Source organism: Rhinolophus hipposideros (genome assembly GCF_964194185.1).
Source record: "Rhinolophus hipposideros genome assembly, chromosome: 12".
NCBI lineage: Eukaryota > Metazoa > Chordata > Mammalia > Chiroptera > Rhinolophidae > Rhinolophus > Rhinolophus hipposideros.
Window position 1 is genome coordinate 68,241,288 of NC_138058.1, and position 20,752 is coordinate 68,262,039.

Sequence of the window (20,752 nt, forward strand, 5' to 3'; positions counted from 1 at the left end):
CCTGCTTCTAGCTAGTAAGAGGTATCTCTTACCTTCTCCACAACCTTAGAGGGGGTGGCATTAAACTTAGTCCAGGTAGGCCCTGTGCCTGGTGGTGGAGAGTCAATGTAGTGCCTGCTCTCTAGGCGTGTACAGTCTATTTTGGGGATTCATATATTCACAAAGAAGGACACACAATGTAAGTTAAGTTCAAATACAAGACTTTATCTGTGTGTGTATTTTTAAATGATGTTACTTTCAACAGTATATAGATTTTTTTTTTTCAGGTTTTGTTCCTAATGTCACTGTAAATTTCTACAAGCAAAATCTGACTTGTTCAACTTTGAATTTCCTGCAGTTCCTTGATAACTACACAAAGATAATTATTAGCTTTTTAAGTTAATTTGTTTAGACCGTAATTTACATCTCAGCAAAGACAAAGGATAGAACACATGCCTCTTTTCTTGGGTCCTTTTGAAAAGCCACTCATGCTGAGAATCCTTGGTGACCCTGTGATACTGATTTTATATATAACTCAGTGATTTTCGGTATGTGAACAGAGTTGTGCAGACACTATTACAATCAGTTTAGAATTACCTCCATTACCCCTAAAAATCTCTCATGTCTGTGAGTTATGGAATATAAATCAACTCATAGAACTGTAATAAATAAAGGAATGAATAAGAAAGAAAAAAACACCCTTTAAATAGGCTTTCATTTGAACATTTTCTGTTAAGAAAGATCCTAAGGTTTATGGTAAGAAAGACACCCATGTTTCTTACAGTCTATAGGGAAGAGTCAGGATTGATTAATGTATGCCATGGTGGTGCAAAGGACGATTAAAGTTTTTGTTTTTTTTTCCTCTTAGCTGTTTTTTAGGCCAAATACAGATTTTACAGAAAGAACTTGAACAACATTTGCAGGGACTGATAAACTATGGTTTCAGATCGCCTTAAAGTAGGTTACAATCAGATTACAAACCACTCTGCTTGCAGAATAGTTAGGGAGCTGCATTGCTCCAAGCATGCACCAATAGGGACTGCTACTGCTCTGGAAAGGCTCAGAAGATGGAATAGGACATGGTCTTTAGGACGCTGTTCATTTTAGGGGAGACTGAGAAATACCTTTAAGTAATGACATGCTGAAGTGTTAAAGGGCTATGCTTTCTGTATACTCATTTGGTCATCTCATGGGGGTTTTTGATTTCCCCTAAACAAAACTTTAAGCATTTTAAGTACATGAGTCCTTTATACTCATGGGATAAAGGGAGTATTCCAATAGCTAATGTGCAGTGGGGGGATCAGAAATGTTTGGTGTGTGAATGCGCTCTCAGGTGACGTGATACTAAGAAGGTAGTGTGGAGAGTTCCCTACCTGAAAGGTTGACCCAAGGGCATAGGCAAATTTTGTCTCCTCCTATGAAGTATAAGTTCCATCTAGACCTATGAGGTGCTTTTGAGAAATAATCAGCGGACTTTCACTGCCATTACATTGCCTGTCTTTGTAATGGCTTTGTGCGACCTTTGTAATACAAAGGTCATATGTATTCTGGGAGGATCAGGGCATTGATATCTGCAGATGTACTATATTGAAAGTTGGAGGAGCAGATGGGTATAAATTGCATAGTACATTTTTCATAAACCCAAACTAGATGAGATGAATAATTTTATGAAGGATTGCTTCTAGCAAAGGGATGAGTATTGTAGTCGTGATCATTGCTGATGATCTCCCGTTGTTGAGAGAGTGCATTTGGCCTTTGGTAATGTAGGGACTATTGGCATTTGAGAGATGAATGCGCAGCCCGCTACCTGTATGTCAGATCAGTAATCGAGTTGACCTTATATTCAGGTGGTTTTCATTTTGCCTATCAATTGCTCATTCCTCCAGCATGAGAAAATTCTCCCATAAGTTCAGGTTGGTTTTTTGAAGAGAAATGAAGAGGCGCTGTTGTGTGTAGAGAAAAGCTACATTGTCTTCATAGAGGTAAAGTCCTTAGATGTGAATTACGGGACTTCTGAGTGTCACAGACTAATTTTTTCTTTTTGTTTTGTTTCATAGGCATTTGTTTTTGGGGAGGCAGGGAAGTGAGTCTTGGGTATATCCTGTGATCTGTTTTCATCCAGCATATGTTAACAGATAGGCAGATACATGTGCTCAGGAGCATCTTGGCCCTTAGCAGCCTTCAGCTGGCTGGCTTCTAAGGAGAAGCCAATGCTGTATTAATTTAACCTTTTTTCCTAGCATTGAAAAATATTAAATTAGCTGGAAATCAGCTTTGACCTACCCATCACTCCTCCATTTGGAAATTCTTTGTGAGGCGGGTGTAATGATGAATGGGGGGTAGAGAGAGGAGGGGCACACGCTAGAGTGGGGCTAATGAATTTATTTAGCAATATCCAATAGCAAAAGACAAAGGCAATTAATAGAATGTGCTAATGACAGAAAGTAAAGGTGGTTAAGACTAAACTATATACAATGTCATGTCAAAGGAGTATACATACATATAAGTTTAAGAGATCCCAACACATGTTTACTATTGATCAAAAATCTCTTGGCTAAATATACAAATAACATCACTAAGGAGTATCCCAAAGCAGTAATAAGCTCTATAGGGTAGTAACTATTACAGTAGATGCCAAAAGCTCACCAAACCGGCGGGGGGTGGGGTGGGGATGGGTGGGAAATAGCACTGGAAAAGTCATAAATCAAAACCTTGCCAGGTCTGTAACTGAGAGAAACTCAGGCGTCTCCCCACACCGCTGTTAGTTCCCAAGAATGTTGCTGCTGTTGGTGTTGTTGTTAGAAGTCAAGGCGTCTTCTGATGCTGTAAGCTGCAAGCTGCATATAAGTTTTCAAGGTGTTAACAATCTGAAGAATGTTGCTGTGGTTGTCGTTGTTGTTGGAAGTTAGGACGTCTTCTGACACTGCAAGCTGCACACAAGTCCCCAAAGATGCTAGAATGATGACAATTCACCAACAAAAGAAGTCTCTACTGTCCATTAAGGCAAGTTCTGATCTGTTACTCTGAAACAATCCAATCCTGAAGAGCAGTCCTGAAACTGCAAATCTTCTGAATAGCAATCTCTTGAAACAGCCATCAATCAATATCAATCCACCTGAGGTCTTTCTTATATATCTCTTTAGATGCACCCCAGAGCCAAGTTTTGTGTTCCTGCCTTTCCTCTCAAGGACTAGCCAGTTCTGGGAGGGTCTGGCAGTCAATGAAAAGAAAAAGAAAATATGTTACTTATCGGACTGAAGGGCTAGTTCACCTGGATAAGCAACAAGGCCTGGCTATGTGCCTGTTACCTCATCTGGATACAGTTTAGCTACTTCTTCCCTTCATCTGCTGATGGGGGGAGGAGGGGCGTGGAACAAGGCAGAAAGCAACATCATCTCGTATGTCCCCTGCTGGGAATGAGGCAGAAGGGGGAACTGCAAACTCATGTCATGTCTCCCCTTCAGGGAGAATGAGACCAAAGGGGGAATTTACTCAACCCCTGATTATAGCACAGAAATCACGTCATGGGCAGGAACAGACAAAAGCTAATAGACAGAAGTTAACCCAGCTAACGAAGGCAAATTTTCCTCAACATCTTCCCTTCAGAGGGGCTAATTCTCATTACGGTACAGTTACATTTAAATAGGCCTTTGAAGATCTTCATAAATTTTGAATCTGTTCAGGTGGTAAATCAGTCAGTCAACCAATCAATCTCTCTACCCCGACCCCCTTTCTTTCAGAGTATTTTGGTTGTATTTTAACTAGACATAATAAGTTTGTATGTCTGTGAACTTCATTGCTCTTAAGCAAGATATTTTGGTTGTACCTCCTCCCTCCCCCCAGTTATAAGGACTACTGCACAATCCTTCTGCAAAAATGTGTGGAAATACAATTTCAAGGAATACCTTGGGCCAGACTGAATTTCTTTTTATACTTGTAGGCTAGCTGTTGTGGATCCCTCCTGGGAGTAAAGAGTTGAAAGAAGGCTAGTGAGTTATCTTTAGCTTATTTTATAGGAACGAAGGAATGATACTTATACTTTATAGACAAATTGAAAATTTTAAAAATATATATTTATATAGAATGTGTACTGGGTTAGGAGAAAAGAGACCTGAATTCTGTTTTTGGTTTCTGTAAATGGCTAGATGGTCTCTGCTGTAACTACTCAACTCTTCTATTGCAGTGTGAAAGCAGCCATAAACCACATGTGTGTGACTGTGTTCCAATAAAGCTTTACTGACAAAAATAGGAGGTGGGCCAGTTTTGGTCCAGAGGCTGTAGGGTGCAGATTCCTGCTCTGGATAACTTTAGATACATGTAAATTACTGCGTTTCTCAGAATGGTTTTGTTTTTAAAGCCTTGGTTCTTCTTTTTTTTTTTCTCTGCCCGGAATGCCCTTCTTGTTTGTGCCCTCATCTGTCTAGCTGCTGTTTAATGTTTGGTTGAGCTGACTCTTTAGAATCCATCTTTATGTTGGTAAGAAAGAGTACATTTATTCAACACTTAGTAATCTACTAGGCTGTGGCCTCCCAGAGGGCAAGTACTCTGTCTTAGTGTGGTAACATCCGTGCTCATCTCAGTGCTTTGCAGGAGTATCTGGCAGTAAGTTGTGGTTCTATTGTTAACGTTTACTTGGCTTTGTCAAAACATGACAAAGGGTTAAAGCGATGCGGATTCACGGGAATGTAAACTCCAGGAGGGCAGGAACTTTATCTGTGTTACTTGTAGCTCTATTTTCAGCATGTACAACAGGGCCTGGCAAACAGGGTGCTCAGTAGATATTTGTTGAGTAAATGAGTGAAAGCCTGACTTTGGCAGAATTCAAATTTAAGAGGCCAGGTTGAACAACTGTATGAATGGAAAGCCTGAAACAGGTTTCTTTCAAACCTTTCTTAGGTGAAATCTTATTTACCCACAGGACTATAATTCCTTTAGGCTGGGGAAAATTTGGTTTCCTTGTACAGTATTTCCTACGCTACTAGCATAGTTAGTACCTTTCAGATATTAGGCACTTCCTAAATTGGTATTGAATTCATTTGATCTTTAAGATTATAATTGGGAAAATTGACTTTATAGAGCCTTTACTGATTACCAGATACTTTTTGAATCCTAGTCTTCACAATTCTATAAGATCATATCACAACTGCTCTGTAGATGGAGAAACTGAAGCTCTAAGAGGTTAAGCACTTTCCTAAGATGGTATGTCGATTAAAGGTAAACTTAAGTCTTCTGATTCCCATGCTCGATAAGCTTTTCTCTGTCCCAGGGGTTGGCAGACGATAGCCTGTTGGCCAAATCTGGCTTGTTTTTGTATGGACTGTGAGCCAAGAATGGATTTTACATTTTTAAAAAGTTTGAAAAAAAAAGGAATATTTTCTGACTCAGGAAAATTTCATGAAATTCAAAGTTCAGTATCAATAAGTAAAATTTTATTAGAACATTTCTTAAATATGTTGTCTATGCATTCTTGTGCAATGACAGAAATGAGTAGTTGTGAAAGACACCATATGACGCACTGAGGTTAAAATATTTATTATCTGTCCTTTTATGGAAAGCGTTTATTGACCTCTATTCTATGCCATCTAACCATCCGAGTATGGGTCCAGTTCTGCTCGGAAGGTATAAAGTAAGGAGTATTGAACTTTATGGATTTTTCTGTACCTCTTGATTCTAAATTATAAATTATATTTTAAAGAATTTATAACCAGGTGCCACTCAATTCTAAATACATTAAATACCTAATTATCAAATTGCCAGGAAAAGGAAATTTTGTTACTGAGCGAAGCAATCTTCAATAGTACTTTCTCGGTCGAAAAAATTGTCATGTTTTGTCTTTACTAACCATTCAGTACAATCCATTTTCTATTATTAGCCTTAAACATATGTTGACTAAATAGTGTGATGTTTCATAATGTGATTTATAGTGAACTGTGTCTTCCAGAGCTCAGCTTACAGATTCCTGCATAATGAAAAGCTCTGCATTCTCAAAGTGTGGGGCCTGTACCACCAGCACCAGAATTACCACTAGACATGCAAATTGTTAGACATGCAAATTCTTGGGCTCTACCCTAGACTTACAGTACTGAATCAGACCTGGAGGAGTGGCACAGCAATCTGTTTTTTTGCAAACCCTCTAGTGGTTCTGATGCATAGTTGTTTGAGAACCATTGATGTACAAAGAGTCACATTGATGTATTTTTCTTTTTTCTTTTGTAATTAAAGCTTATTGGGGTGACAATTGTTAGTAAAGTTGCATAGATTTCAGGTGAACAATTCTGTAATATATAATCTATGTATGTATGTGTGTTCACCACCGAGAGTCAGTTCTCTTTCCATCACCGTATATTGGACTATTTTTCTTCTTTTAAATCCTTTATCTAATAAATAATGGTAAACAGCATTTTAAATATTGAACTAGTAGGATTTTTGTAGTAAAAAATATTTAAGATATACTAAAAATGAATTACAATTGGAAACATTGCAGTTATCCCAAGGGAGGAATGGCTTCTAGTCATGAAGTAAGTTTTCAAGCCCTTACTTTACTGGGCACGATCTTAAGCACTGTTAAGTTTTGAGACATGCAGTTTTTTCTTTTTTTCCCTTTACCCCCCTTGCTGGTTGTACGTCACAAGCACGTCGGTCATTGGACTGGGTATATTAAAGTCTCTCTCCCTCTATTACTTCAAACTTTCTATCTTGTCTTTAGGAAATTTTAAGCCACTAGATGGCAGATTCTTCCAACAATTATTAGCTTGAACCTTCTTAATATACCCTTTTTCATAGTTCTTGGAAATAATTTGTAGTCTCCCGTTAGCTCCCCCAGTTCATCCGTCTTACATATGAGTGAAGCTTAGGGTGATGCTTTCTGTTCCCACCTTCCTCTCCTCACATGGCCTTGCGGTGTGCAAGACACCCCATTTCTACTGTGCTCTGTTCTGGTTGGGCTTCTGCCTTTACTTCTCATTTAATTTGCTTCTCTTGGTGTTTTTGGCTCCATCAGTTACAGGTTATTTTTGTTGTCTACCTACATTCCTGCTTTGAGTTTTAGTCTCTTAGAATGTCAGCGCTGGGAAAGAGTTACATCCATCATTTGGTTCAGCTCCTTCCTGTCGCAGGTGAGAGAACTAAAGCCTGGGGAGGTGAAGCCAAGGACACGGATTGTGTCTTGTTTCTTTGTGCTTCTGTAGTTCTTTCCACGTAGAACGCAGATAGATGTCTGTTAAGTGAAACAAATCTGGTGAATGCTGTGAAGGATACCGACACAATCTCTGTGCCCAAGTGGCTCAAAGTTTAGGAAAGTTTAAATTACTTACAGTATAGACAGTAGAAGGTGATAAGTGTCCAGGAAGGGAGCCATTTTGTATTGTTAAGGACCCCTTTGAACTTTCTGTCCCGCTTGCCTTTTATATAGGTTAGAAACACTCATTGCATTTCCTGTCATTCTCTGAACACACCAGTTACAAATTCCTCTCTGTGCTCTTGTACATCAAGTTCCCTGGGCTTGGAATGCTCTTTCCCTGATCCCTTTATGTGTTCCCTAGAAGAGCTGTCCTTGGCCACTTCCTCCATGCAGTTATTTTGCCCTTTAAGCTGTGTCTGTATCTAACTCAAGGTCATTGCAGAGAGGTCCTGTGCAGTAGTCATCTGTGGGGACTTGTCCTTTCCCCTGGGGTGGACTGTGCTCATTATCATGTATGAATGATTGCATGAATGAATGAGTGAATGAATGCATGCATGTCCAAGGCTAGCCGAGGAAAGGGTGGTAGGACAGAATGCGTGCCCCTGGCCACCACACCACAGGTGCTAATGAAGTAGGAGAGCTCAATGGGACACTGAATTAATCCCAAGAAGAATTAGAAATGGTTTGTTAAGAACATTCTGCAGTTGCTCAGCATCTTCCTTATTACTTAGCAAGCAATTTGCATTTAGTAAGTATTGATGGGACACAGGGACTTTCTTAAGGTTACATAATTTACTTTGTTGCAAAAGTGCCTGATGTCTCTCATTTCTAGAACCATGATTTTCCTATTTTCCATGGCATTTTGAGGTAAAAATTGTTGGGAAAGTTAATGTTCTCCCTGCCCCCCAACCCCTTTGTTTTTCTTAAGGAGAAGAAAAGCTTTAACTCCCACACATCATGTGCTTTAGTATAGAGAATTTAATTTACCCTGTAGAAATTCTGGTTTGCTTTATGTCTTTATAGAATAACTTAAAAACAATTATGTACTTCAAAAGTCTTAAAGTAAGCACTTAAGAGCCAAATACCCTGTATATTTAAGGAGGTCCTGGTTAACACTGCAGATAAATATTCTGGGTGGAGGAACTTACTGCAACAGAAAATAATATTAATGATACAAATTATTTTCTACAGTATTGTCTGTTTGTGGACTTAATTTCTTCAAAAAATTAATAATCCTTTCAGTAGTAAATCACAGAATGCAAATATACAGCCATTAATTTATAAACAATATCAGTATGTCCTACAGCAAATTATATGCTCATTTCATTTTCAGTATTTGACTAGACTTGTGGGTTGATGCTAAGAGTTAAAGCAAATTCACTGAATTTTTTCCCCCTGGACTTCATTAACTGGAGAAATTTATATATATATAATTTGGGGTACTGTGTCTTGATGTTCCTCTCTTAAAAAAAGAGAGAAAAGTACAGGAATGATGTAATGAACCCCTAAGTACCTATTACCCAGAATTAAATATTAAGGTTGTATTTTTTCCTTTAGATGTGTGCATATGTGTATACATACACATAAATACATAAATAAAAGAGAGAAATATACAAACAAAATTTCCTACTTCCATTCTTTAGTCTCACTTCCCCTTTCTAAGAGGCAGCTGCTCTCATGATTTTGGTGTGAGGGTTTCCAATCTATATTAATATTTTTATATTTGTTCTTTTTACACTATATTTGTTTCTCTGAACAATTTATTGAATTTGTTTATGCATGCCTTTTAAACATTTAAAGTATTTCTCATTTTCCTGCATCTGCATGATAAATGGTGCAGGAAATATTTTTTCACCAAGAGATAAATATACCTGTGCAAGAATTTTTCCAGTTTCCTTAGAACATAGTGTGTGGGATTGTTGGCTATGTGCATTTATTAGGTACTGTCATGTTGGTCTCCAAAATCATGGCTCTAATCTCAAATGTAGTTTATAAAGCGTGACTGTGGATTTCTCTCGTGGTTTGCTTATTTTTTGTCCATTTTTATTTTGGACTGGTTGTGGGAGATCTTTGTAGATCCTGCTGGCTGACACTGTTAGTTTTCTGTGTTGTAAATAATGCCTCCTTGTGTGTGACTTGGCGTTTATGGAGAGAAGTTTTAGATTTTAATGTGATCAAATTCAAAGGAGAATGTCTTGATGATACTAGGCTAGGAAACTATTTATAGGTTAAGGTGCACAAAGCACAGCTCATCAAAGGAAAGATCATCAGTGTGAATTGAGTTGGCTCCTCTTAGCAGCCTGCTTTCCCATGTGAATTGTATGTTTGTCTAGTGCCATTACATCACTTTGTTCAGTTACCTGAAAAATTCTGTGGGGATTGTATTTGAAATTGCATTCAATTTACAGATTAATTTCATAAGAATTGGCATCTGTATGTTATTGAGTTCATCAAAGAATATGGTATTTGTCTCTCTTCATTCATGTCTTCTATTATCTTTCATAAATATTCTGAAATTTTCTTCCTGATGTTTTCCTTTATTAAATTCCCGATTTAGCATTGGCCAGTGCCCTCTTGATCAGTTTGTGTATCAGTTTGGAACCCCCTCCCATTCCCTTCTCCGTGTCTCACATCTTACTGCTGACACCTAACACGAATGAGGACCGGCAGGGAAAGAGGGTCCGTAGCGCTGTTCACTCTGCTCCTTCAGGAGAAAGTCGCTCAGGAAACACTTCCTGTGTGTACTGTGCTCGGCTTCAGACTGCTATCATTCCCATCGACTGTTTTCATTTCAGTTACCTGGTTTTACCAGGGGAACTTCTTTCTCTTCACTTTGGTTAGTGTTGCCCAGGAAGCCTTTTCTAACACGGGATCACGATGGAGAGGGTTCAGTCACTAGGGCCAGGCGTCACTGTCAACCTGCTTTATTTGGCTTTTCGTGATGGTCCACATCGTGAGTGCTGTGAAACAATAAAGTCACAGACAAATTAGCATCTCGAGGTGGGGGTGATGCCCCTTGGCACGTATGAGTGAAGGTCACTCCCGTAGACAAGGACTGAGTTACCAGCTTCAGATGCGGCTGTCATCTTTCGCAGCATATAATTCCAGGCTCCTAGCTGTTCTGCCCTTTTACTTGCCCTAATTAGAGAGGGAGCCTTTTGAATGCAGAGAGCACACCGTATTTGTCCCTGTGTGCACAGTGCCCTGCACACGACGGCTGCCAGTTCCCCATTTTGTGAAAATGGGGATGAATCTGTCAGGCGCCCCCTTTACACACACATAAGCCACATGCCCCCTTGCATGTGTGAACACATGTGCTTCTTGTAGCTGGAGTCTCAGAATCCCAGAGTTGCCATGCCATCTGGTGGGAACAATACATGGTTAGTTACGTCATTCCACCTCCTTTTCCACTTACTCTTCAGGCTGCCATGAATGGAGGAAACATTGGAAGCAGATATTGCATCGCTCTTATTCTTTTTTTTACTCAGTTGGCCTTCTCAGGCTTTTTTTTTTCTTTTTTTAAGATTTTATTGGGGAAGAGGAACAGGACTTTATTGGGGAACAGTGTGTACTTCCAGGCAAGTTGTTGTCCTTTCAGTCTTAGAGGGCGCAGCTCAGCTCTAGGTCCAGTTGCCGTTGTTAGTTGCAGGGGGAGCAACCCCGCTATCCCTTGCGGGAGTTGAGGAATCGAACCAGCAACCTTGTGGTTGAGAGGACCCATTCCAACCAGCTGAGCCATCCGGGAACTCAGCGGCAGCTCAGCTCAAGGTGCTGTGTTCAATCTTAGTTGCAGGGCGTGGAGCCCACCATCCGTTGTGGGAATTGAGGAGTTGAACAGGCAACCTTGTGGTTGAGAGCCCGCTGGCCCATGTGGGAATCGAACCGGCAGCCTTTGGAGTTAGGAGCATGGAGCTCTAACCGCCTGAGCCACTGGGCTGGCCCAGTCTTATCCTTAACGAACCACTTTTGTTCTTAATAGAGCTTATCAGTTTGTAGCCAACTTGATCTATGTATGACCATGATGTTTGTGAGAATTTCATAGTGTTTTCTAGTATCAAGACTAGGAGATAATAAATCTGAAATCTCAGCTCTGTATCTCCTACAGTAGTCAGGCAGCTTAAAGTTGTGTGTGTATTTTTATAATCTGAAAATCAGATATGACATGGTCCCCTCGTCTGAGTTCTGGGGCTGGGAAAGAAACAAGGTGTGTGTTAGTTTTATATGTTTGCTCTAACAGATTGCCACAAACTTAGTGGCTTAAAACAAGTTTATTATCTTACAGTTCTGGAGGTGACAAGTCTGAAATGGGTGTCACTGAGCTAAATGAAGGTGTCATGTCAGCAGGGCTGGGCTCCTCAGGCTTCAGGGAGAATCTGTTTTCTTGCCTTTATCAGCTTCTAGAGGCTGCCCAGCTTCCTGGGCTCATGGCCCATCTGCCTTCAAAGCCAGCAGTGGCTGGGCGAGTCTTTCTCATGTCACTTTGGCACTGACTGTCTTGCTTCCTCTTGTGCTTTTAAGGACCACGTGGTTACATTCGGCCACCTGCGTAACCCAGGTTAATCTCTGTTTTAAGGTCAGTTGCTTAGCAGCCTTACGTCCCTGAGATGTCACATGTTCACAGGTTCCAGGGATGAGGGCATGGACATGTTAGGGGCCATTATTCTGCCCTCCACCCATGCTGGGTGCAGTTAACAGAGGGCACGCATTGCTTTCTGCACTAACAGTTGTTTTTGACTACTCTTGAGTATGCACTTCCACTGGTTTAGAACTCCTGGTGTTAGATATCATGAGGTACTTATATTTATAATTATATAACATTTTAAAGTTAATATAACTATTTAACTGAGTCAATGTTTTGATATGCCAACTCTAAGGAACCTTAGGAAGTGTTTTTGTTTTCACTTTTCAATTTCTATGCAGAAACTAAAAAAAGTTTGGTTTTTCTCTGGGCATGGCGTGTAAAAAGGTAAATACTAATTGGAGTGAGGAAGTGCAACCTCTTTTTGACAAAATGGGCGCTTAGTGATGACAGATGTTATGTATGTTTTGATGTACAAGGAGCTTGATGTTTTCTGGCATTAGGTCAGTGGTAGATTGTGCGGGGGGATCATTATATGCATGTGACCTCTGTTTGTGCAACCTCTGTTTTAAGTCCTTTGCTCATGCTTCGGCAGCAGGGAGTTTCCAAAGCATAGGGGTGGGACGTTTGAAAAAAATGAGACGTCCAAAAGTCTGTGGCTTCTCCCTTCTGTTCCTCTGTTACCTGTTGTCGTTGGGAACAACCAATCATTCACCGGTAGTTGTAATGTCCCTTTAATATATCAGAACTTTTATTTTCAAACTGTTTTCTCTTTTAGACAGGTGATTGTGATATCTGCTATACAGTTCCCTGCCCGATTTACTGGATGTAACTTTAAAAATCATGACTGTTTGTGGTAACTATAATTAACAATCCTGTATTGCGTATTTGAAAATTGCTAAGAGAGTATTTCTCATCACAAGAAAAAAAATTTGTAACCACGTGTGATGATGGATGTTAACTGGAGTTATTGTAGTGGTCATTTCACAATATACATACAAATAATGAATCATTATGTTGTACACCTGAAACTAGCATAATGTTATATGCCTATTACACCTTAGTTTGTATAGTGGTCATACAGTATTTCATTTTTAGTTTATGTTAGGCTGATTTTCCCTATTGGTAACTGGCCTTTGATTGCTAAGGAATTATAACAACCAGAAAAGAGAACCAATCATAATGTGTAGCTAAACTACTAACCAGTCTTGTCCCAGAAAAGTCATTACTGTGTCGTTTTGCCCACGGCACTCCTGGCTGTCATTTCATTTCTTTCTTTTTTTTAAATAAAAAAATTGTATTTACTTAGAAGCATTCAGAATATCAACAAAACAGCTGGGTTTTTTTTTTTTTTTGCAATTAGAGTGGTATTCAGTTAACAGAATAATTGTTTTGTAATAAGCTGCATCAGAGACAACTGAAGATGAAAAAACTACCATCCCCGTGTATTACTTATTTGTGCTGTGCACCAATGACCAGTTTTAAATTTCCATGCCAATTTACAACCTCCGTACTGTACCAGGCAAGGTTAGTGGCTGTTGGAAATGCCACCAGGACAGGGCTATGTAAAGACACAATAACTACGCAAAAAAAGACACTGTACACTTTAAAAACAAACCTTACACAGCCTTACATTTCAGTTTTTTTCTTTAAAGGAATGAGTTATGTACAGGGGGTTAAATGCTTTATAGACAAGAAAAAAAACGGCTCCAGAACCAACTTACTCATCATCATCGTCATCCTCTCCGTCTTCCTCCTCTTCGTCCTCCTCCTCTTCCTTCTTTGTTTTGCTCCTTTCAGCCCGACAACTCCCTGTTTTGCCACCTCGGGCTTCCCTTTAGTGCCGTATGTCGCGGTGTTTTTCTTGTGGTTTTCCTTCAGCTCAGCAGCCTTCTCATAAGGCTGTGTGTCGTCTGCAGCAGTGTCATTCCACATCTCTCCCAGCTCCTTTGTAACATCACCAGTGGATAGGCCAGGGTGCTCTCATTTGATTTGGGGGCGACACTCAGAACAAAGCAAGAAAAAGGCTGAAGGAGGCCTCTTGGGTCCCTTGGGATCCTTGAACTTCCTTTTTGTTTCCCCTTTAGGAGGGATGTAAGTTTCCATTTCTCTTTCATTACAGGCCTCGTCTTCCCTTGCCAGGTCTTCAAATTTTCCTTTCTCTTTAGTAGACATGGTCTGCCACCTCTCTGAGCACCTCTTAGAAAACTCGGAGACGTTGACTGAAGCATCTGTGCTTCTTGTGCAAACCCAGCAGGTTTGCACAAAGAATGCATGTGATGACAGTTTGCCTCTCGGTTTCTTAGGGTCTCCGTTGCCGTGTTTAATTATGTGTCCTCAGTGAGCACAGAGTTGCCCAACGCCCGTTCAGTGCACACTTGTCCGGGTGCTATCCCTGTGGAGCTCAGTGTACTACAGTGGCTGTCCCACTGTCAATTCTGATGGTAACTGCCCTCATGGTGTCTCACGCTCTGCTCTAAGGAACACATCTGTGTCTGAGTGAGGTGACACATCTGTTTATTAAAGTTTATTGGTGTCGATACAGACAGTTTCTTCGATAGTCAATGGCCAAGCTTCAAACATTTTGTTTCTCTTTTCTAAGTTCCCATCTGGGTTTCAGGTGCTTAAATGTGCAAGCCTTACCTCTGTGTAAGTGAAGGTGAAATTCTAATTGAAAACCATCTGATTTTCTTCTGGTCGTTTCTTTTAAAATATTTACTTTCTAGATTTAGTAAATAATAATTTTACTTTAGTTTTCCTTGTGAAGGTAACTGTTTCTGCTCTTTGTTTTGATTTTGTCTTGCTCATATTTGCAATTTACCACTTTTTATTTTTCTCTTTTTTAGACTTTTACTGGTTGGTGGATGTGAAAGTGCTGAAGTGGGCATATCAAAAGCTTCGAGCTGTGGCCTTTCTGCCTGGAGAGTTCTTTCAGGATCACCATATTATAAGCAGGTCACCAATGGTGGAGACAGGGTCCCTGCAGTAAGTATGAGTTACAGTTACGGCATTTCAGTTGCTCATAAATCGTAGGCAGATAAGCCATTTGTAGGATATAGAGGAGGACATAATTTGTCTTGAATGAGGAAAATGATTTAATGCTAGTGAAATTTTACTACTTTTTTTAAATATCAAATTTATCTAAAGCATATTGTATTTAACTTGGTCTCTTTACTAGAAATACAAACAACCTAACGGTAGTCCTATTACCTGCATTTGCTTATTTAGACGTTAACGTTTATTAAGCCCTTTTTGTGTGCTGGCAGCTGTTTTGAGTGCTGTTACCTGTATGAGCTCATTTACTTATCAGTAATCCTTTCTGGTAGGTACTGTTACTAGCCCGAGTCAATGAGGGCAGTGAACTGTAGTTTAGTAACTTGCCCTGGGTCACCCAGCGAGCAAGTGACAGAATGAGAGTACAAACTGTGGCAGAAGGTCCCCTATTCAAGTTCTTAGCTTCCATTTTGTTTCATATTTATATGGACTGTTCAACCGTTCATTTGTTTGTTCCGTAATTGAGCTTCTGTGTTGTGCCAGGCACCTTTTACTTTATTTTTTTCCCCTTCTATTTATTTATTTATTTTAGGCCCCCTTGTACGCTGTAATAGTCACATAAACAAACAAATGAAAAAGGCTAACATTCTGTGGGTCACAACATAAGAACGTTCTTCTTACTTGTGGCAAAGCCTGCTGTCAGTACCATGACTGTCCTGGATGGCTTGTTCCGAGTGATAATTAAAGAATCCATGGAGGCCAGTGACCTCTTGAGGTCCTGCTGTGTTCGTTTATGGCCTTAGGAGGGGAAGAGAGGGCTAAAAGGTGGAACTTTTTACTGTCTGAAACCAGAGCCGACATCACTTGTCCTGCAGTTCATTCAGTGTAACGAATTGCATGGCCCCTCTTGCCTTCAAGGGAGCTGGGAAGGAGCTTTCTGTGTACGGAAAGGTGCACAGAGCTAGATACTGGTGAAAACAAGTTGTGTCTGCTATGTTAGCCAGCCTATGAAGTTGCGTATCCTGGTTATTTTTGTGAACTGCATGAAAGCAGGCACTTGATCAAAATCCTGCACCTGTGCTTGGCACACTGTCTGGTATGTGGTGGGCACTCAACTTTTCAAGTGAGGGAAGAAACCAACAAATTGGAGTGAAGCACAACAGAAGTGAATATGTTATGCTGTTTCTTCCTAAAATAAGTGTTTATTTGTCCCATTATTTCTGTCTTAAAATACGTTGATTTCAAAATAATCCTCTAAAACAATGAATGGTTATAGGTTTTGGTGTTGAAATGAACTAACGAAGAGGTACTTTTGAAAAGAAATCCTTAGCAATTATAGTAAGCTTCCATTAATTTTTTGTTTAGCTTTTAGCATATACTGACATACGTGATTGTGAATTGAACCCAACAAAGTGGTAGGGTTTTTATTTTTTTATTTATTAGTTAGATTGACTTTCTGGTTTATCTGGCCCAGATCTTAACACAGTTTGTGTTTGCAGACCAGTTTATGTACGTGCCTTGTGCTCATCCTGCCACTCCTTATCCATCTACTCTTTCTAGCACCCATTTATTCTCTCTGTAGGATCCAATGACGAGTCCTATTTGAATGTTATTAGCCACATTTCACATTAAGGAGCCTGAGGCCCCATGAGATCTTAACACCTGAAAATAGGGAACAGGTATCATGGGAACCAGATCTTCTAGTTCCAGTTTAACACCTTCCCTCACTCCCCATGTGAAATTACATACATATCAGTGGCCTTGTCATAGTTATGCTCTGAGGATTATCACAAACTTTATGAAACAAGTGAGGTTGGGGTTGCTTATACATATTGCGCATATTATTCCATATTTGCAGGAATGTAGGCATGTTTCGCTCTCTGATGGAATTCATACCCACCTTGACAGTTTTGATTGTGAAATATATCAGGGCAGATCTTGGAACGACTGAACAGTTTTATCTCTAGATTTTAATTATGCTGCCTGCAGCTTCTTTTTAAATGTTTCATTCAAAAAACAATTTTAAAGTATGTATACACACAGATAAAGCAAATGTGGCAAAATGTTAATAATTGGTGAACTCGGGGAAGGTATACTGGTGTTTTGTTGTGTAATCATTTCAACTTTCCAGTTACTATGAAATTTGTCAAAATTAAAGGTTGAGGGGACAAAAAGAAAATCGGTGTGGAGCACACAAGGAGAGATGAAGTAGGCAAGCTGTGCGAGCCCATTTCCATACAGTGTGATCTGTGACAGTGGTCTGCGAAAGGGAAAGTCATGCAGTTCTGTCGCTTGCCATGCCGCCTTTATTCACCTTTGAACTCTCTTGTGCTTTCACTTTGCTTCATACCAAAGTATTGGAATCTGTTCCGCTATGTATGGCCCTTCCCGCTCTGGCCTGAAGCTTCAGTTTTGGAGTCTTTTAAAAGAAAATTGGTTGTGCATTGATGGGATAAGTGGGGAAAAATATTGAATTGCAAATTGAATGCTCTGCTGTATGATTAACTTCTTGAAATGCTGAAAGTGTATTTTAATTACATTAGTGGCTTTTAAATGTGTCTTGCAGCTAAACTTAGAATCATCCCTCATAGCTTTCCCCAAAGTAATTTGAATTACAGCATTAGTTCCTTTTGTCAGGTGGCAGATATTGTTCTCATTGAACCTCCTTATTGTTTGTGTAAGGTTGCTATTGTGTTGGTTGCTATTGTGTGATATCGACCGGAAAATGCTGCTGACACATATATTCTAGTCTCTTGCAAGGCTGCTAGGTTGTAAAAGAGACTATGCAAAATTCAATATATGCATGGACCAAAGTTTTCAAATTAATGGTAGTGTCATCTATGTGCGATAGTTTTATGTATTCATTTGTTCAACATCGAGTCACTGCTCCAGATAACAGAATATAAAGGTAGCAGCCCTCAAGGGCTTTACTTTATTGGAGGATACAGGTGTGCCCACAGATAAGGCCAGTAAGCTCTAATGGGTACGCGGTTAGAGTTCACTAACTGAGAGGAAGGGAAGAACCACCCCTTCCATCTCAGGAGGCAGAGGCTGGGATTGGAATTCTAGCTCATCCTAACCATGTGTACTAAAGCTCTTCCAGAACCGGTTGAGGTAATACCTGCAAAGGCACCTGAGAAACCATAAAATGGTCTACTGTGTTAATTATTATTTGTTTCTGTTTTTTAAGATCAGAATTTTAGAAAAAAGTATATGAAGTGAACAAAACCGACTATGTTTTGTTACTGATGCTGCTTGCTGCTTTTTCATTATAGAATGTTGTGGAAAGAACACAGGCTTTTTGGAATCCTGTTTCTCTGAGAAATCCTATTGCCCCGAGAAAACAGAAGTAATCAGAAAAATATTTCCACGCGATCCCACCGCCTGCCTGCACCTGCGCCTTTTTACCTTCTCTTTTCTCTTGTCCCAGACTGGCCGGCCTTGCGCCAGTTGAAGTCAACCCTCCCGTTTGGCCACTAGATCTTGTTTGCTTGTTTATCGAAGGATATTTTTCCTACAACATGAATTTTGCTGTCTGTTAGATTTATCAGTGTATAGCATGCTTTTATTTTTCTCATCATAAAAACTCTTGTTTGGGGGGGCGGAATTTAGACCCCACCAAATCTTGTTATCACCCTGGATTTGATTTTCTTTAACATTTTCAAGAGTTGTCTATACTTGTTTCCAGTTCCTCTCTTTCCAGTCTCTCTTGAATTCACTTGAATGGGGATTAACCTCTGTCATTTCACTGAAACTATCTTACTGATGTTACCAGTGCCCTCCAATATTGTAACAGTTTATCGCTTTTATTGATACTCTCTAATTCCTACTAAATGCTTATCAAAAGTAGTTTATTTTTCTCTTTCCATTTCCTTTCTCCTCCCTTTTTTAGTTGTGTTATTTCTATTTTGTCAAAACACATTATATTTACACAGTTTCTGCATTTATCCTGGCCTCTTTTTAATCTTAGATATCCATTTATATATTCCAAAATGCTCACTGTCACGTCTTCTGTTGAAATTTTCCCAATCATCTCTTGGTTGGATGAAATTGTTCTCTAGTAGATGACTTGAGAAAGGCTCATAGGTGAAGAGTTCCTTAAGTTTTTGGACGTTCAAAATTGTTTTTCCATGGCCTAGATATCTGAAGGAAAACAGGTCCAGATATAAAATCCGTGGTTTACCCTTTATTTCATTGAACTTAAAACACTGTTGTTACTTTGTATTGTGTCTGGAATTTGTCAAGTCTGAAGCAAGTTAATTATTTCCCCTTTGTATGTTATTTGGCCATTTTGCTTGAGGATTTTCTTTATTTTTGAACTCTAATAGCCTTCCTAGGATACTTCTTGGAGTTGATTATACTAGGTTAATTTTCCCAGGTACGCACTTGCTCTTTTTTTTGAAGGAAAATAATCAATGCTATTTGGCTGCGGCTGAAGTGTTTTCTCGGCTTCGTGAGGGGTTTTCCATTGATTCACCCAGGGCACTTGCTGGCTCCCTGCCTCTTCCTCCTCGCCTTCCTCCTCTTCCTCTTTCTCCTCCTTTTCTTCCTCCTCCTCACCCTCATTCCTCCGCCTCATTCACTGGCTGGAGCCGAGCCCACTTGCTCTTTCAATGTATAAATTCTCAGATCTTTTTCTGTTTCTGGAAAATTTTCTTGGGTTGTAAATTTGACAGTGCTTTTTAGACCCCTTTTTCTTCCCTTGTCTGCCCGCCCTGGGCCCTGCAATATTTTCTAATCTGTGTTGGCTTACCACCTGGCCTTGTGGGGGCCTGGGGGGGGGGTGCAGGTGGGGCGTCATGGGACATGGCAGGAGCAAGAGCAAGTGCAGGTGATACCCTGGGATTTGGTGACTTTTCTCTTTCAACTTACAGTAGTTTTGAAGTTTGGGTTGACCTCTATTTTCAAGTTAAGCTGTAGGCATGGTTTTTCATGTAGGTTTATTTTTCTCTTCTTGTTCTTTCTTGTTGGAGAAAATATTGGGAGATGTGGAGCTAGGCCATCACTTATGTCCTCAGCTACTCAGAAGTTTTGGTAGGAAAAATTTTAACCTCAACAAAACAGTACCCCTCTTTGCCTTTTTCTTTTCAATTAAGGTAAATTTCACATAATATAAAATTAACCATTTTAAAGTGTACAATTCAGTGGCAGTTGTGTAGCCATCACCACTGTCTAGTTCCAAGACATTTTCATCCCCCCAGAAGGAAACCTCATAGCCATTAAGCGGTTACTCCCTATTCTCTCCTCCCCCCAGGTCCCAGCAACCACTCATCTACTTTGTGTGTTTTAGATTTACCTATTCTGAATGTTTCATATAAATGGAATTGTACAATATGTGGCCATTGTATCTGACTACTTTCACTTAGCATAATATTTTTGAGATTCATCCAGTTGTGTGTGTCAGTACTTCTCTTCTTTTTATGGCTGAATAATACTCCACTGTCTGGATGGACCACATTTGTTTATCCATTCTTCATTACCCGACAGTTGAGTTGTTCCCACTTTTTGGCTATTGTGAATAGTATTGCTATGAACATTCACGTACAAGTATTTGTTTAGATACCTGTTTTGAATTCTTTTGGATATATACTTTGATGTAATTTCTAGGTCCTATGGTAATTCTGTGTTTAACTTTCTGAGGAACCGCCACACTGTTTTCCACAGTGGCTGTATCATTTTATGTTCCCACCAGCAATGTGCTAGGGTTCCAAATTCTCTACATCTTTACCAATACTTATTTTCCATTTAAAAAAATTATATCCATCTCTCCCTCTTGCTTTTACAAGTATATTTCTTAAATCTAAAGACAAAGGTACTCTTGTGTCATGTTATTTCAAATATTGCTTTCTGGATGATTTTGTTTTCTGGTATTTTTCAAGTACAGGATCAGTTCCTTAATGAGTGAAATTTCTGTTGGAAGTTTTGACCTTTTCCATGATGGTGTTAGGATCAAATGATAAGCTGGGGCAGCCTCATTTGAGAAGGGCTGGGAGTGGATTCTAATCTGTGTAGATTGTTCT

The 20,752-nt window shown here is 39.7% G+C and overlaps 1 protein-coding gene and 1 pseudogene across 3 annotated transcripts in view; one reads left to right on the forward strand and one right to left on the reverse strand.

The window, feature by feature from the left end:
• NBAS (NBAS subunit of NRZ tethering complex) overlaps nucleotides 1-20,752 on the forward strand; it is a 275,617-nt gene that overhangs the window by 30,493 nt on the left and 224,372 nt on the right. For both annotated transcript variants that reach the window (XM_081069547.1, XM_081069548.1), the window contains exon 10: nucleotides 14,585-14,723. In XM_081069547.1, coding sequence (XP_080925673.1) covers nucleotides 14,585-14,723 — 139 coding nt within the window. The remainder of the gene's footprint in view (nucleotides 1-14,584; nucleotides 14,724-20,752) is intronic.
• On the reverse strand, nucleotides 13,459-14,196 carry LOC308505739 (high mobility group protein B1-like; annotated as a pseudogene). Its single transcript has 2 exons — nucleotides 14,169-14,196; nucleotides 13,459-14,074 (listed from the first exon to the last, which is right to left on the reverse strand). The product of its transcript is annotated as a high mobility group protein B1-like (transcript).